The sequence below is a fragment of the Elaeis guineensis genome, chromosome 4 (genome assembly GCF_000442705.2).
Source record: "Elaeis guineensis isolate ETL-2024a chromosome 4, EG11, whole genome shotgun sequence".
Taxonomy (NCBI): domain Eukaryota; kingdom Viridiplantae; phylum Streptophyta; class Magnoliopsida; order Arecales; family Arecaceae; genus Elaeis; species Elaeis guineensis.
This window is the reverse complement of record NC_025996.2, coordinates 52,159,935-52,178,403: the sequence shown is the minus strand read 5'-3', so window position 1 is coordinate 52,178,403 and position 18,469 is coordinate 52,159,935. Positions and strand designations below refer to the sequence as shown.

The 18,469-nt window shown below is 34.9% G+C and overlaps 1 protein-coding gene across 1 annotated transcript in view; it reads right to left on the bottom strand.

The window, feature by feature from the left end:
* LOC105042806 (epoxide hydrolase 2) overlaps nucleotides 1-18,469 on the bottom strand; it is a 159,810-nt gene that overhangs the window by 139,968 nt on the left and 1,373 nt on the right. The window contains exon 5 of the mRNA XM_073256536.1: nucleotides 18,351-18,469. This exon is cut by the window's right edge and continues 177 nt beyond it. Coding sequence (XP_073112637.1) covers nucleotides 18,400-18,469 — 70 coding nt within the window. The 3' untranslated portion in view covers nucleotides 18,351-18,399. The remainder of the gene's footprint in view (nucleotides 1-18,350) is intronic.

Sequence of the window (18,469 nt, the reverse complement as noted above, 5' to 3'; positions counted from 1 at the left end):
GTGCCCCCAGCGGCAGCGCCGCGCACCACCCCCCTCCACGTCCTTGGCCTGGTGGCGGGGAGTCGGCGGCCGCCCCCTCCCCACCCCCCTTTCGTTGGCCCTCCCCCTCGTCGGCAGGCGGCGGCCGGCTGGCGATGGCCCCCCAACGGCAGCCTCCCTGCATGGACCTGCGGCGGCCGACCGACGGCGACCCTGCGGCGGCCCTGTGGCGGCCCCCCATGTGGTCCTGCGGTGGCCCCGTGCGGCCCTGTGGTGGCCCCCCGGCGGCGGCCCCGCATGCCCCCTCCCTCCTCCTTGGCCGGCGATGGTGTGGCGGCCGGCCGGTGGTGGCCGGTCGGTGGCAGCCTTGTGCCCCCCCACATCCTTGGCCCGTCGGTGGTGCGGCGGTGGCCGCCCCCTCCCACCCCCACCTTCCTTGGCCCGGTATGGCCCTGCGGCGGCTGGTCAGCCCCCTCCCACCCCCCACCTACTATTTCAATTTTTTATTTTTTATTTTTATCTCATTATTTTTTTTATTTATTATTTTTGTCTCATTAGATTCGGATTTGATTTAAAATTTCATTCGATCCTAATTTAAGAATTTTAAAATATGTTGTATTCATGAAACCGTAGACCCGTCAGTTGACCAATGTAGGATATTCTACGGTATCTGTATAAAATATATATTTAATTATATATTTTTATACGGACATCGTAAAATATATATATTGATCAATTGATTGTCCAGTTTGGACAGTTTGGGAATTGCATTTAATTCTGTAGGTAATTATATTATTCGAATGATATGCAGAGAGTTTGAGAGAAAGTTCGGACAATATTTTTCTTTAGTTCTCCTCACATATTTTCAGCCGTATGGGGAGAACTAAGAAAAAATACTGTCAAAATTTCTTTCGATCCCTATTGCGTATCATTTGATTAATGTAATTAACCTATAGAATTAATGCAATTTTCAAATGGGATAGGACCTATCTGTGTCTATTAGTTGATGATATGATGCATTTATCATGTAAATCTTTTGAAATGATAAAATAATTATTAATATTAAATTTTTTGATTTTGATTTTATCATCGATTTCTTTAAGAAAATGGCCAGTACTCGGGTTCGTCTACTATTGTATTATAATGGCATAATATAGAATGACGAAACTAGCATGCAGTACAGTCATCCTGCAAATCAGATGATTAAAATATCTTCATCATTATCATGTCAAGAATTATTAGACCATTTATACTGCAGTATTCCTATAGACAAAGAAAAATATGAAATAAAATTAAAATGGAGATCTCCTAATCTGTTGGGACAGTTAATGCAAAGCAAATATATCTTAGTTCCAATTGATGACGATGAAGATATCGAAGAAATACTAACCTTTTCTTTAAAATATTCAGAATGTCGAATTTTAGAATTATATATTGAAAAAAAAATATATCGAGCTTTGGATACTATAGTCGGTTTTTAACCCAAGCAGACAATACTGTTAAGCTTTCCTTGCCTTCATAATTTCTATGGTGCAAATCGATAGTATTGAAGCTATATTTGCAGAACAACATTCTACTACTGCTGGCTTTAGTTGTCCAATTATTCAAAGTCCTATAATGACTTCTCCTATATCTTCTGCTATGATGACTTCTCCTTTGGTAGAAGTAGTAGTAAGTGCGGGATACGACACTCATATAGGAGACGATGATAGGGTAGGCGGTGGAATAAATTTTGATAATCTAGGCTTTGAATCAGATGAAAGCGGGGTGAAGACTATTGGATGGATGAGGACAGTAGCAGTTATGATGATGATGGTAAAGATGAGGATGATGATGAAGATGTTCAGCCTAATATTAATGTGGGAGAATCTCGACCTCATTTGCACGAACGTCCATAATTTTTTAACGATATAAATTTAGATGATGGTGGTTGTGTTAGTGCTGGTCGAAGATTGAACTCTGACTATCAGTTTTGAAACTCCTCGATGACTGAATTTTCTAAAGGTCTAATGTTTGAGAGTAAAGATTATCTAAAGAGAGCTGTTAATCTTTATCACATTATGAAGCACCGGACATACAATGTAATTCAGTTATATTCAAAATTATGGTCCGTATGATGTGCATCAGCAGATAATGTTTAAAATTATTAATGGAGGCTTCGTGCTACATTGTTGAAAAAATATGGATATTTTTAAATCACAAAATATGATGGTCCTCACACTTGTTTGTTTACGGGATTGAGTCGAGACCACAAATATGTCAGTGGAAGGATGATTGGCACACTAGTCTGACATATTATTGAAAAGGATCTCGATATTAGAGTTGAAGCTATTGTGGCAATCGTTAATGATCAATTTCAATACACAGTGTCATACAGGAAAGCATGATGTGGAAAGCAGAAGGCATTGGTTGATATTTATGGAGAATGGAAGCCGTCTTATGCTAAATTATCCTATTATATGGCTGTACTTCAACATGCAAATTCTGGTATAGTTATTTTATGAAATTTTTTTCAAACTGCCAATTCTAATATCTGGATTTTAAATTATATTTTTGGACTTTCAAACCATCCATCCAGGATTTTAAGCACTGCCGTCCTGTAATTAGCATTGATGGCACGCACTTGTATGAAAAGTTTAAAGGTAAGATATTAATTACAACAGGAATTGATGTAGAGAATGAGATATTTTTATTAGCATATGCAATTATGGATGAGGAGACGACTGCAAGTTGGAGTTGGTTTCTTTTCCAGCTCAAAACACATATCATCAAAGATAGAAATAGAATGTGCTTAATTTCTGACAGGCATCCAGATATATTAAATACCATCGTAGATGAGTCTATTGGATGGAGTCCGCCACATGCCTATCATCGATACTGCTTAAGACATATCTGCAGTAATTTTAACACTCATTTTAAAAATATGCAGCTGAAAAGAGTAGTATGGAAAGCAGGAAGTACTCATCAAGTTCATAAGTTCAACTTTATCATGAGTAGGATCAGAACAGTGAATAAAAAAGCTTGGAGCTATTTGTCTGAGTTAGAAAATGAGAAGTGGACGTTGGCACATGATGACGGCCTGCGCTATGGTGTTTTAACTACAAATTTATCGAAAATTTTTAACAATATTTTACGAGGAGCTAGAAATGTGCCAATTACAGCTTGTGTTCAAATGATATTTTATCGTCTTGTGAAATACTTTAATACGAGACATGTCCAAGCCTTAAGATATGTACAGGAGAACCCAAATAATCTTTTTATTCCTCATATTGTAATTAAGATTGCTGAAGATCAAGTTAAAGCTAACCAGTACCGAGTAACAGCATTCAACCTTCAAAGAAGCATATATGAAGTGCTTATGAGGAGACCAAACATAGGATTTTGCTATTATTAGAGGATTTAGACTTCGCTCATAGGCTCAGCTGGGGCAGTGCAGTACTAGCTTGCTTGTACAGAGCTATGTGTCGAGATTCTTATACTGACCAGAACGAGATTGGTGGTTATCTTGTATTATTACAGATATGTAAATTAAAAATTTTTATCATTATCCACATTCTATTATAGCTCAGATTGGATATATCATGTATGATTTTTTTAAAATTTACAGATTTGGATATAGGAGTGTATGTCGACTATTAGTCCATTACGATGATAGTTGCTTGAGATGCCACCGGAGCAGCATGATCCTGATATTCCATTCAAACTAGACGGACCATTGGGATATAGGTATAAAAATATTACTTTTTTTATTTAAAATTTAGTACTATTTTAAATTCGATAAAATTTATTTAACATGAGTAGACTGTGAAGCAGATGGAACGTTGCATTCAACGTTCATCACGTATCAACGAGAGTGGCACGAGTTTATAGGTGCCAGCTGGATACATTAGTTGATACATATAGATGGATAAATTTAATTTATTTATAAATATTATTTTATAGTATTCATAATCTATTAAAATTTTAGCTTACTATTTTTTTTAATTTTAATTCTATCAATTTTTGTGGGAGCCATATACAGACGATATATTGGCTATATTGCCGCAAATGTGTACAGTTGGATATGATATATGGACTGCTAGAGTGTCACTTATTTATTTTGATGTGGTGGAGTGGCATCTTTTTGATCGTGTCATGTGACAGTTTGGCCAGATTCAGAGTATCCCAGAGCAGTTTGATACCAGCCAGAGACTTCATCGTATTGATCGACGAGGGAGAGCTCGTATTGACTGGCGTATCAGACATGCAGAGTACATCGCCATTTAGGATGCACGTCGAGATCACATAGTTCATGGTGATCCCATTTTGAAAGGTCGTCCATATACCGAGGACTACATGACTTGATTTCTTAACATTACAGTGCGAGTCATGGGACAGCCTTGGTATGTAGTTCCAGAGTACAAAGGTGAGAGTTCTGCTGTACGTCTTTTGATAAGATCAAGAAAATTATACTTTATATCAATATCTTTATTTCTAATAATTTAAATTAAAAAATATTTTATGTAGTTCTGTTATATTTTTATTTTATGTTTTATAATATATTGCTAATTTTATTTTTATTATGTATACTGATTTTATGTCAGATCTTATGTTGGACGCTCGTCGTGCTTTATCTACAGCTAATGAGGACAAGCGGACTGCATACTGCATGAGATAGAGATAACAAGTTCAAAAATATTGGTGGCGATTGGCATTGATCCAGATAGCTGTGCGCCTTGGTATGGGACAGTCGATGCACCACATATGAGATATACGCCATCACCATATGTTTCACATATGCCATCACTGCATATTCCACAGATATCATCACTTGATCCACATATGGTATGGCCTTCTTCTTCCTACATACCCCAGATGACATCACCGGGTATCAGTTGGCCACATAAGTATGACACTTTCTTTTCAGGGCCATCCGTATATCCAGATGAGGAGATTGAGGGTGTCACTCAGTCTGCAAATGCTCTGACAGCACAGCAGACCATTCCTGAGGAGATTGAGGAGATTATTCCTAAGCAGGATGACCAGCAGACCTCCACTGATATGGGGGAGGAGCCATCACAGCAGATACAGGAGCAAGAGCGGCCATTGAGGACCTTCCTTATAAGGTCTAAGTGACCACGGGCACCACGACGTCCTTGTGAAATTTAGTATTTTTTAGATTTGTACTTAGTATTTTTGAAACTTTTATTATACTATTTTTTTTACATTTGATATTTTTTATTCTATTTTATATTATTAATTATTATTTTTATCAAAGATTATTTTAATTTCAAGTAATCGGATGTTATACTTTGTGAACATGGATACACATAGTCTGATGTGTCTCAGAAGATTAGGAGAGAAAAAGTTATGCTAAAAGGGCTATAAAAATTATAACGTAAATAATAATAATATGTCAGATAATTTAATTATATTTTTTAAAATATTCAAAAATAAACTAAATCAAACAAGTCGGTAGGGCACAAACCACTACGTACAATGCGGTATAGGCCGGTACAAGTTGGTAAGACATCGGTACGATATGGTGCTTTTACCAACCGCTCGGTGCGATACGGTTTGGATCGGTATAAGTCGATACGGTACTGATATTAATCGATATAGAAATGACACAGATTGGTTTTCTGATCGGTACTGATCGGTACGGGGATGACACTAATCGACGCGATGCAATTTGGATTAGTATATTTCCACTTGGTGCTTCGTGATTTTTCTCTTTCTTAAAGTATTTTTCATGCAAAAGTTTGTTGTTCCTATTCTCTTAGTTGTTTGATTTTTTTACATTTATTGGGTTGTTGTTTGCCATTGTACATTGTGCTTGGAAATATTATCAATACCTTACCCAAGAGGGGAAGAAAGCACTCCTTCCCAACAAGTAGTATCAGAGCTATAGTTGGTGCATATAAAGTATTTTATAAAATTCCTAAGTTAGTAATGGAGGTGAATACAAATAGAATGGTGAGCCTAAATGGTAATAATTGGAGACATGAAAGGGCAAGATGCTAGACTTACTTTATTGTAAGCAGATGCATGCTCCCTTGGAATGTGATGATGCCAAGCCTAAAGATATGACCAACGAGAAGTAAAAACTTTTGAACCGGTAATGTGTTGGCTTTATTCGATAATAGTTGGATGATAATATTTACCATCATGTAGACAATGAAATATTGGCTATTATACTTTGAAAGAAGCTAAAAGATTTGTATGAGAGGAAAACCACTAATAATAAGATTTATGTGTTTAAAAAGCTTGTTAATATTATTATAATATTATATTATATTATATTATATTGATATATTATTATATTATAATATATTAATATTTTATATTATTTTATTATATATTATTATATTAAAAATATTATATTACATTAATATTTTATTTTAATATAATATAATGTAATATGTATTTTATAATATGATTATATATTAATATAGTATAATATATTACATTAGTATATATTATTATATATAAAATCTTATATTATTATATTATTATAGTATTATACAAATATTATGATATAATTATATTGTTATATATTATTATAATAATATATTATATTATATTATATTAATATCTTATATTTTATAATAAAATATATATTATATTATTATTATATTTTAATATCTTATAATAATTTTTATAATATTATAATATAATATTCTATTTTATTTTATAATATATTATATTAAAATATAGTAGAGTAATTATATTATATTATTATATACTATATTAAAATATAATATAGTACATTATATTGTAATAATATATTATAATATCTAATATAAATATTATTATATATTATATTATATTATTATTATGATATATTATATTATATTTTATATATTATTATATTTTATATATTACTTTTATATTATATTATATTATATTATATTATTATTATGATATATTATATTATTAAGGATATAGAATTTTTAAATTAAAGATTTTGAAGCTTTCAAAAATATCATTCCAAATGGTGACTTTAATTTTTTTTTTTTTTTTTGTGGTGGTCGCCGTAGGTATGTTTTTTTGTTATTTTTTTTGAAGTATTTAATAGATGGAAACACCAAAAGAAATGGTATTTTTGAAAATACCATTTCGAATGGCATTTTCAAAAATACCATTTCCTATGGTATTTTTTTTTTAAGGTATTTTTTTTTGAGATATTTTTTTATTAAAAAAAATCAAAAAAGCCATTTGGAATGGCATTTTTGAAAATACCATTCCAAATGGCATTTTCATATGAAAATTTTTTTTAGGTCCACGTGGCAGGTGACGTGGCACTATAAAATACTATTTCAAATGATGTTTTATAGATTTGCATTAGTTTGATAAATAGGTTAGAAAATATATTAATTTTATAAATAATTTTTTTTTAATATTATTTAGGTAATGAACTCCTGAAATGACATATTAGCCCCCATGTCAGTAGGAGCTATTTGAAATTTTAAATGAAAGCCGCATGTCCGACATGCAATTTCAACTACGAAATTCAGTCCTAGATGCCCCCGCCATTCTCCTTTGGTCCCCTGTGATCTGCCTCACCCCACCTGATAGCCCAAAGCCTTCCATGGTCCCCCACCCAACTCCACCCCTGCGATCGGCCTCCTCCCACCCGCATTCTTCGATCTCACCTTCTAGCGACCGATGTCCGCCCCCTCGACTGACCTCCTTCCTTTTTCTCAACCGACATCCACCCCTCCCCGATCGGCCTACTCTGCCTCCCCGACCAACCTCCACCCCTTCTCCCCCCGACCGGATTGCGACCCTCCCCGACTGGCCTGCTACCATGATTGGCTCGGCTCCACCCCTCCTCGATCGGCCTGCTCCCATGACCAACCCCATTCCTCTCCCTCTTACGCTTGTCCCCCCCCCCACAACTAGCCTTGTCACCTATTGCCGTGGCTCCCTCCCCTCGACGGTGGCCCCCCACCTTCGATCGGCCCTCCTTCTCTTTCGGTGCGCTCCCCAATCTCAGGCCCATCTCCTCTATCTGATAATTTAATTAAATATTTTATTTATACTTTTAATGCTTAATATATTAAAATATTTTTTTAAAAATTGCTTGTTAGTTATTCTTTGGTGTTATGTTAATCCAGAAGTATGCTTAATATATTTTTTTAAATTTCCTACATGAATCAATACAATGCTCATAATTACATTTAGATTATCAACAGATATAGCACCTTTCATCAAAAGATAGAATTTTATTTTAATATATTAAAATAAGTAAACTTTTTATTTTTAATATTTTAAGAAGAATATACGTATGCATGTATGCATATTTTTATGTTTGCATATATATATACGCATACATGTATGTTTGTATGTATGTATGCTGAGATTTATTGAACTCAATTTAAAGTGGATATGGAGAATAGCTTAACATTGTCAGTGCTAATTCTGAGAATTTATCATATGATCTATTATGATCAAAATAATTGATCTGTCCATATACGAAGTAGGAATGAAAATATACTGCTCAAATTATGTAAGCTGAAATCGCGCTTAGTGTATCCCAGCTATATATCCCAACTATGTTCATATGTATGTATGTATGTATACATGTAAGTTTATGCAAGTTTATTTATAATTTATATTTTTTTTGGATAGAATTGCTAAATTTACACATTTTATTGTATATGTAGTGAAACATAGCAGAAACTATCATGGTCTTGTGTTATATTAATAGTTCGATAGTTAATGGACCGTATGGCATTGAGTATAATGAGCGATAGCAAAAAGTCATTAGAATTAAATATGAAATGAAATATGAAGAGTTGGAGGATAAGTTTTATAAGGTCTTTCATATTGATAGAAGATAAAATAAAATATTAATAATATATAGATATCCACAAGTTGTGCAACCATCACTGATCAAGTATGAAGCTATTTCGATTACCGACGATGATGATACGGAGATAATCTTTAACAATAAGTTTTTATCCATGTTTATTCAATGCAGAGTTGTATATAAACATGTAACCCATAGAAGATGCTGGAGATATTAATGATCGGAATAGTTTTGGGGTAGGTGACCGAGATTTCAGAATGACAACACAGATTGGAGAACAGATTGTTTGCTTTAGTCTGTATATTATAAATAATATCCCAGCAGGTTCTAGACATATCGAGGAGCAATTTGGTACAGTAGACAGTGATGTAATATAGAATATCATTAGACAAGCATCATTATATACAATTACTGATGATACGGTTCATGCGAATAATCGATTTTTTCATGAAGATGATGTACCGAGCGAAGATGAAATAAAAGAAGATGCTCAGCAAGCTGGCACATCCCATGACGCAAGAAGTCCACATGATATTGGAAGCTCACATGATATAAGAAATTTAAATGAAACAGGAGTCCCAAATTTTTCTATGTTTGAACCTCTCCTACTAGAACATTTAGTCAATTTGATTGGGCAACTGCTAATGTATCAATATATTCTGCATTGCAACCATAGTGTAATACATGAAAAAGAGGTGAAGAGTTATGTAAGGGGCTCCATTTTATGGATAAGATAGAGCCGTAAACTATGATAAAATAATATTCAATTGATATACATCATGAATTCAAGGTTGTTGAGTTGGAGCCAAAACTGTGGGCTGTTAAATATAAAAATAGGGAGTCAAAATGTCAATGGATGCTCAAGCAATTAAGCAGCATGATAATTTTGAAATCACACGATATGCTGGTCCGCATACATATTTATCTGCTATGCTTTTTCAAGATCATTGTGGGCTAGACTTTAATTTTATCGCCAATGAAATATGGGATCTGGTGAAAGAAGTACCTACAATTTTTATTATTGGCATTGGTGTAGTATGTAAGAATAGACTCAACTATATATCTGACTATAAAAAGTTATGGGAGGCCAAGTAAAATGCAATGGCCATGATAATTGGTGATTGGAATAAGTCATATGAATTGCCGCCGAAGTGGTTGCATACTATAGAGGAATTCAATTCTGGCACTTGGATTAAATCATTAGCACTCCTACAGGTGATCCAGCATATGGTACACTCGATCATATTTTTTGAGCATTTGGATCTTTCATTGAAGGGTTCAAATATTGTCGATCATTGATTAGTACCGATGCTATATTCTTATATGGGAAGTATAGAGAGAAGATGATGATTGCAATAGCTGTGGATGGAAATAATCAAATTTTTCTACTTGCATTTGCCATAGTTGATGAGGAGTCTGCAGATACGCCAAATTGGTTTTTAGCTTGCATGAAAACTTTTGTTACTATACGACAGAATATTTGTCTGATTCAGATAGGCATGCTGGTATTTTATCTACAGTAGAGAACTAATTTCTTGGTTGGCAACCACCACATGCATTCCACGTATATTGCTTATGACATCTAGCAAGTAATTTTAATATGTGATTTCGGGATTCAAAGCTAAGGGACATGGTTAAGAAAGCTGGCATGCAGACACAGATCAGAAAGTTTAAGAAATATATGAAAAAGATTAAAAAATCTAAATCGAAAGCGATTGATTTTTTGCTATGGCAAAGTGATGGCTTGGTGAGGATGCATGATCTTGCTCATCCAGAGTTGATATCCACATCCTCACATACCATTTAGGATATTTGCACATTCGTACTACATGCTGTCAACTAGCATAGCCGTATTTTCATGCGTGTCTATCCTCATGATCTCAAGATAGGTCAGGAGACTCCTCCAGCTTTTGGACATTTTGCATCATCCGGACCACCTCCAGCCTGGCACAGATGAGGTAATCGATGACATACTAGCTCTCCATTCTCGATGGCAGAGTTTCCTTCATATTGTTCATACATGTCATCAGCTGCATATACGAATGATGTTATAAGCCAGTTCACCATTGTTTTGGAGGCAACTATGCATTTTAAGTATGCGGCGGATGACATGGAGGATGAGGGATCTTCATATTATGTTGACTATATAAGTGAGGGAGCTGCACAGGAGCCTTCGACCCACAGTCACCACTATACGGAGGAGGATGTGGGATCAAGTGAACCAGAACCAACGCATTGTCGAAAGCAATCTGTATGGATGAAGAGATGGCCGCCATGTGAGACATAACTCATGTATTAGATGAATCAGTCATTGTTTATGTCACTATCCTTCCTAATGGTACCAAACTTAGATGTATAAATCCAATTTATAAAATCTTATGCATTTTTCCATGAGAATATATATATATATATATGCAAACATTATCTCATAATTCTGAAATCAAATTAATTTATAATATCAAATTAAATTTTATTTTTAATAAAAATTTAAAATTAATTATTAATATGATAATATGAATCCTAAGTCCTCAAATCCTAAGGATGTAAATCTTAAATCCTAAGTCCAAATTTAGAATACTGATCCAAAATCAAAACCCCACAATTTAAATCCAAAATTGGCACTTGGTAAGTCTGGTCGATTGGTGGTCTTGATCGAGCATGACCGCTCTTCTCGATTTAATTACAGTCGACCACCACAGTCCTAGTTGATCGGCCCAGACAGCTTGGTCGACCAGTGGTCTTGATCGAGCATAATCAGTCTTCTTAGTATAGCTGCGATCAACCGCACTGGTGCCAGTCAACCTATATGGAACGACACAAAATGGTCGGTCGACCGACCTATATTGACTGTGATTGATCGGTGCTCTCGAGTTGGTGGTGTCAACCGCACAGGCCCGATCGATCAGGGCATGATAGTTTGGCCGATCAACCGTGTGGTTTTGATCAAGCATGGTTGGCCGTTTTGGGTTTACTACGATCGACCACACAGTAGCCGATCAACCAATTTGGAACTTGCCAGATTTTGTGCCATCGAATTAAAATTTAATTTTAATTCTAATTAAGTTTATTTATAATTTTTGTATGAAATAGCCCTACATGCTAACTTCGTAAACCAAAAACTCTAAATGTAAAACCCTAAAACCATAAATCGAGAACTTGAACCTAATTCCTTATTTATTAAATATTCACATGAAATTTAATTAATTTTATTTTTAATTTATTTTGGGCTAATTTCATATCACAGTTACATAAATCATAACAAAGAATACATTTGCGAAAAAATATCAAAGTCATAATTCAAGATATAAATGATACATAAGTCATTATTCCAATTACAAACAATACGTAAGTCATAAGTCCAGATACAAATGATACATATGCCTAGCTTACAAATACAAAAGATACATAAGTCATAATTTCAAATACAAACAAAAAAAAAAAGATCAAAGATCATGGATCGAAGCATCATATATCGCAATAGGAAGCCGAGAGCTAAGCATCCGCTGGAGGGTCCTGTGATGGCGGAGAAAACTGATGATAAAACTATTGTACAAACTGATCAAACTATACAAATCCTTCATCTAGATGTCTCTTCAGAGATATCTCCAGTGCATCTATTCGAGCAGACAATGCTCGTAGATCGGATGAGTGCTAATCAAACTATGTAGACTGACCAGACTGAGCAGCAAGGATAGTTTGTATACTTTGAATATGATGCATATGCTAGTCTCTATTAGCAGGCTCACCTTCTTCTGCACTCTCTTCTTCATCAATATCATCTACACGTCTCTATACCCCATCAGAAAAAATATACCCGATATGTCTCAAAGATGAGTGATTGTAGTTATCAGTGGTTTAAGATTAATGATTTCATCATCATCATTGATAGGAATATCAAACACCTTGAAGATAGCAGTCATGACGGCTCCATAGGGTAAAAAAAAATTTGTACTTTAAAAGCATTCATTCATATAATGCATTATCATATTGGCAAATTAACCCTACTATTCGAAAGCATCATGTGTAGGAGATAAACATCTAGGAATGATACATTGTCTCTATGACCCCTCAAGATAGAAAATTAAATGTGAAAATATGATAAATAAGTCGGTTCAATAAAGGCAATGCACGTGCACTAGATTTAGCGTTACCAACTAAACTATTATCCTCGTAAACATTTCTAGCATAGGAAAGATATTTTAAAACTCGATGACTCTAACAAGTAATATTAAAATATTTATCACCATCTGATGAAATGCCCAATATTTGACCAAGCATGCTCCAGTCAAACTCAATACTCTTTTCTTTGACATAAGATAAAATAGAACAACTTGATTTGTCAAAATTAAAATTACTATAAAAATATTTCATTAAAGTGGGATAGATTGGCTTGTTAAGAGTAATCATTGATAACCAACCCATTCTTTCAAATAAAAATTTAATTTGAAAGTCACTAAATTGATCTAGGTTTACTATCCTTCTCCCCATAATTTTTCTACGAGAAAAATTAGATCTAAATTTTTTCTCACATTCATTATTCAAAAATAAATCTTTTTTGTACCAACGTGCTAATTGTTTTTTTTTTCTATACAAGCTTTTTTTACTTTCGACATACCACCTCTTTTTGAAGCCATTGGGTCGATTTTAGGATGGAAGAGGATTAGAGTTTAGGATGGAGCCAGAGTGGTAAGGATCGGATAGAAGAGGGGAACAAGGCTCACTTGGAGGGGAAAAGGGGCACAAGAGGGAGGCAATATGGAGGGAGGAGGAAGCCACAGTAAGAGGAAAGAAAGCTGCCTTGGCGATGGGGGGAGTTAGAGGCCATGGCAAGGAAATAAGAGGAAGCAAGGGTATTTTTGGTGGTTGAGAAGAGACATAAAAGCGCATGTTCAAGGTGCGGTTTCATATTCAAGGTGCATTTTCTTGAACATGCGACTTCATATGGTTCCAATTTTAAATTCCAATGCTTCCATTTCAAATTTCAAATGGCTCTTAGATAATGTGGGGTGCTAGGTCAGCCTAAAATCGCATGTTGGACATGCGATTTCAAGGCTAACTTGCATATCCAACATGCGATTTCAACATGTGACATCCTACTCAACCAAACTATCGTAGTGGGAAATAAGTTGGGATCAGGGGTAGATTAGGAAATAAGTTTTAAAAAAATAATATTTAAAAAAAAATCCAACATCAAAGGTCCTTCCACTATCAGCCATCTAATCAGCAATAGTGTTACTCTTACTCTAAAAGTGATGGACGATGAACTGGGAGAAGGAAGAAGATAACACAAGAGCATCCCGAAGCTGAGGACAATCCATAGTGGGATGAAGCCTTCTTGAGAGTCATCGTGTGAGATGGTGAGAGAATCTCCATCGAGAATGATCCGGTGATTTTCAAACTTGAACAACAACCATCTTAAGTGCTTCCTAAGAAGCACAGGGTTCAATGAACGAAATGGAAGATGAGGAGAAAGCCCGAGCACCTACAAAAAGCTGCCTTCCAAAATGATCTTGAATCACAAATCTAGCACAAACAATGCCATTCTTCATCGGTCCATCAAATTAACCTTCATCCTATTATGAATTTATTTTAATATTTTAAAAATCCAAAATATATTGTATGATGGAATCATAGTCTAGGATCATGGGATGGTTTGCTTGATTTATGTCAATCATGATTTCTTTGTATGTGGTGCAAAATCTTTCAAGATTTGTAGCTATTTATAGCTAGAGAAAGTCAAGACCTAAGAATAGACATTCTAATCTTCTCTATACTTATTTGAACATGATATTCTGTTATCCATTATACAATGACAATTTTAAAAAATCAATAATTATCATGATATCCTATTGTCCATTATGCTATGACAGTTATAGAAAATAAATGATTGTCATAATATCCTATTGCCTATTATACTATAACAGTTTTAGAAAATCAATGATTGTCATGATATCCTATTGCCTATTATCCTATGATATTTTTAGAAAATCAATGATTTTTCTGATATTCTATTCTCTATTATGCTATGATCATGATAGTTTTCAAAATCAATGATTGGAAGAATTCTGGCTTTAATTCATAAGCTCTCAAATTTGATTTTGAATGAATTTTCAATCATAGATCTCATTCCTTTTTTTCATAGTAGTCCATGCCTTTAAATAGGTCAATGCTCTTACATCAAAATATAACTTTCTCATATTTCTTTAATAGCCTTCATAGCTTATTCTCTTTTTTCAAAAAATTTAATTCATATATTTTTTTATCAAAATTTTTTGGGTCAAAGATAATTGCATATCCCTGAGACCTCATATCATGAGTGTACATGATTGAGATGCCTTTATTGTACCTTGGAAGGATGGTCATCCAAAAACCTATTGCATCGAGATTTTTTCTTCGAGGGATAAAATCTATCTTTAAGGGTGGTGACATCATGCCTCAAACGATATTTTTATCTAGCAATTTTATTCTAATTTATTTTTAATATATATTTTTTGTAACATATCCAACCATTGGGAACAGTGACGGAGTGTAAGAGGGACCAGGGGGCAGTGGCATAAGAGGGACCGGGGGGGCCGTTGCCCCCCCCTCCTCCACCCAAAAAGAAAAAAAATTTAAAAATACTTTTTACATATATATTTATATATATGGTGGGTCCTCTAATATTTTAGTCTTACAGGCATTAGGAGTCCACTAGTTTGAAAAAAAGACCATATATTTAATTTATATATTAATTTTTTATTAAAATAATAATTTAAAAAAAAAATAGTTGTTTGTTTATTCTTTAATCCTTTATTTATTCTTCAATCTTTAATGTGGAAGAGATTATTGAGATTTTTACACAATCAAAATTATTTTGCAGATGACATAAAGTAATATTTTTTACTTATCTTTGTTTATACATAAAATTAAATATTTATTGATATTTTTATAATATTTTTGAATATATATATATATCTTTATTTTATTATTTATTATAAATATTTTATTTAAAAATTATTAATAAATTGTTGCTTTGCCCTTCCAACATTCGATGTCAGGCTCCACCACTGATTGGGAGGTTGCACCCAACGCACCTGAGTTGGGAGTTGAGTGGAGGAGCTACTAGCGCTGCAAATATCCCAAGGACATGGTTGAGAGAGGGCAGCAAGCTGCTCTCAAGCCAGCCTATAGGAAGAAGAAACAATATCATTGACCTCAAGGATTGTTGTTGATAGAGTCCAGAGTGGTGAACCAAGTGTCTTTAGCAATAGGACAAAGACTTAACACATGATCCAAGTTTCAACATCTCCACAAACATCACAATACGGTAGCCTAGAAGGTAAAATGCGCTGATGGTGAAGTAGGGATTTGCATGGAAGACTCCTCCATAAAATTTCCCACCAAAACATCTTCACCCGAGGGGAAATGGATCCATTTCAAATTGTAGAGAAGTTTGACCAACTCTTTGATGTCGAGGTATCATGAAGAAGCAATCTCTTATAAACCTGTCTGACCATGATACAGGACAAGCCAGATTCATGCCATGTACAGCAATCCTCAGAAACAAGCCTAAGCAGAGGAATGGAATGGATGTAATGACATTTACCATATCAGGGATAAAATATTCATTAAAAGCCTCAAGGTTCCATCTTCCAGGTTCATGCAATGAAGAAGAGACCAGTTTATCCCAACAGTTGAATTAACCATCGTGGGAAGTAGCCGCAGAGGTATATTGGATAACCAAGCATCATCAAGAATATTGACCCTGGAACCATCAGCTATCTACCATTGAAATGGCATTCTGCGTGTTGGTGTGGTCCCTCCTCATATCCTTTTTTAAATAAAATAAAAAAGAGGAGTCCTTTTGGGTCACGCATTTTTATTGCGCCCATTTTGTTGTGGAACAGCCAACAGGGTGGTTTGCGCGTAAATGCTATATTTGGAACTGGCTGCCACCTTCGTTCATTGTAGGTCAGATAGAAAACATGTTTGCATCGCAGGAGCCAAGTTTACATTAATCTATACTTCACATGAAGTTAACCACGTAGTTGATTGCCTAACAATCAAGCTTATTGTTAAGCTCAAGCTCAGTTCGTTCCCTGGCTGAGTCAAGTCTTTGTCAAGCCACTTATCAAGCTAAACATCTTTCAAGTAAGAGGAAAGGTCAAGCTCAACAAGAGCTTCAAATTTATTAACTGTTCGCATCGTGACAACCCTGACCACTCTAAGATTACATATAACATGAATGAAATATAACAAAACAAATATCGTGCAAGATAAGGAAGAAAGCATAGAATTTCTCTTGGAATATCAACACACTAATTCATATAAAACAAGCCTACTGTAGTTACTTCGCTTAACAGATCCTATTTCAGCTTTTGAAGAACCAATCTTGTTTTTCATCAATGAAATGAAAGTAGGTAAACCTCCAGAATTTCTGAAGGAATAAAATGCCAAAAAAGGCCCAAATTCCAACAACATATCCTAGTCCAACACTAAGATAGAACCATATCACTTCATCACTATTCTCATTTTCACCTAGATTATATTCAATACCATCAGTTGACATTTCAGTATCAGATGCTTTGTCACTTGACATTTCTTGGTTAATGGATGACTGCATAACCCATCATTGCCAGTCTACATTGATGGATTATCGAGCATTGGAGTTGTGCACCGATTGTATTCTTCGCCATCCCCATAATTTGTTACTTGCTAAGTTCAGGAAATTAAAAAATGTTAAAAACAAGATGCTTGGGGGAATTGATACCTGAAGCTGATTCATCAACTTGATTCTAACCCTTTCAGGTTACCGATCATCTCTGGAATGCTCCAGTCAAATGATTCCCTGATAAGTTAAGCAGTAGCAACCCTGAAAGATTTGTTAGCTCTGCAGAAATTTCTTGCGAAAAAGAATTGTTTGAAAGGTCAATGCCCATCATCAGCACGCTTTCTTAGTTCCTTCTTTCTGTTAATCAAAAAGCCAGAGAATGGAGGTCTCCAAAAACGGGACTCCATTCAAAATCAATGTCTGTTCAAGAAGGCTCATCCATAGTGTCATGTGAATGGATGCACAATGTCCTTCTTCTTGTAGATTGGTCAGACATGATGTCTTAATTAACAATTACATGTCAAATGTTGTCTAAACACAGAAACTCGCTCTGGCCATATTTTCTTGAATCCCGATATATCTACTTGCTCTGACCTTTGCTCAAATGCTAGAATTCCAACAGCTTTAGCACCATTTTTTAACGAAATTTCCAATGGAAGACAAATTAAGTAGGCCTATGCTGTCCCTGCCCCCCAATGTCCCAGCTTAGTTACCGCACTCATTACCATTCATGCTTCTACTAAGTTGGAAGAATGGCAGATACAAACTTAGGTAGCATACTTCACTTGGTGCAGTTATTTGTTATCAATAATTTAACTAAAGCATCAACAGTATAGCTATTCATACTCTTTCAATAATTTAGCTAAAGAAAATCATGTGCCATGGCTTCATTAAATTGACCAGAACAGTAACTCAGAATCAAGGTTGAACATCACATCATCAGAAATCCATTCAAGAGAAGCTCGCCAAACTAAGAATCTTTATTACCTCTTGGTTTAACATCACATAGAACTAAACCCCAAACCTTTAATAGAGCTCAGATATGGCTCTTAAGGAATTTGATGATGTGCTGGTTCACTTGGTCCGGGAACTGCTCCTGAACAAAA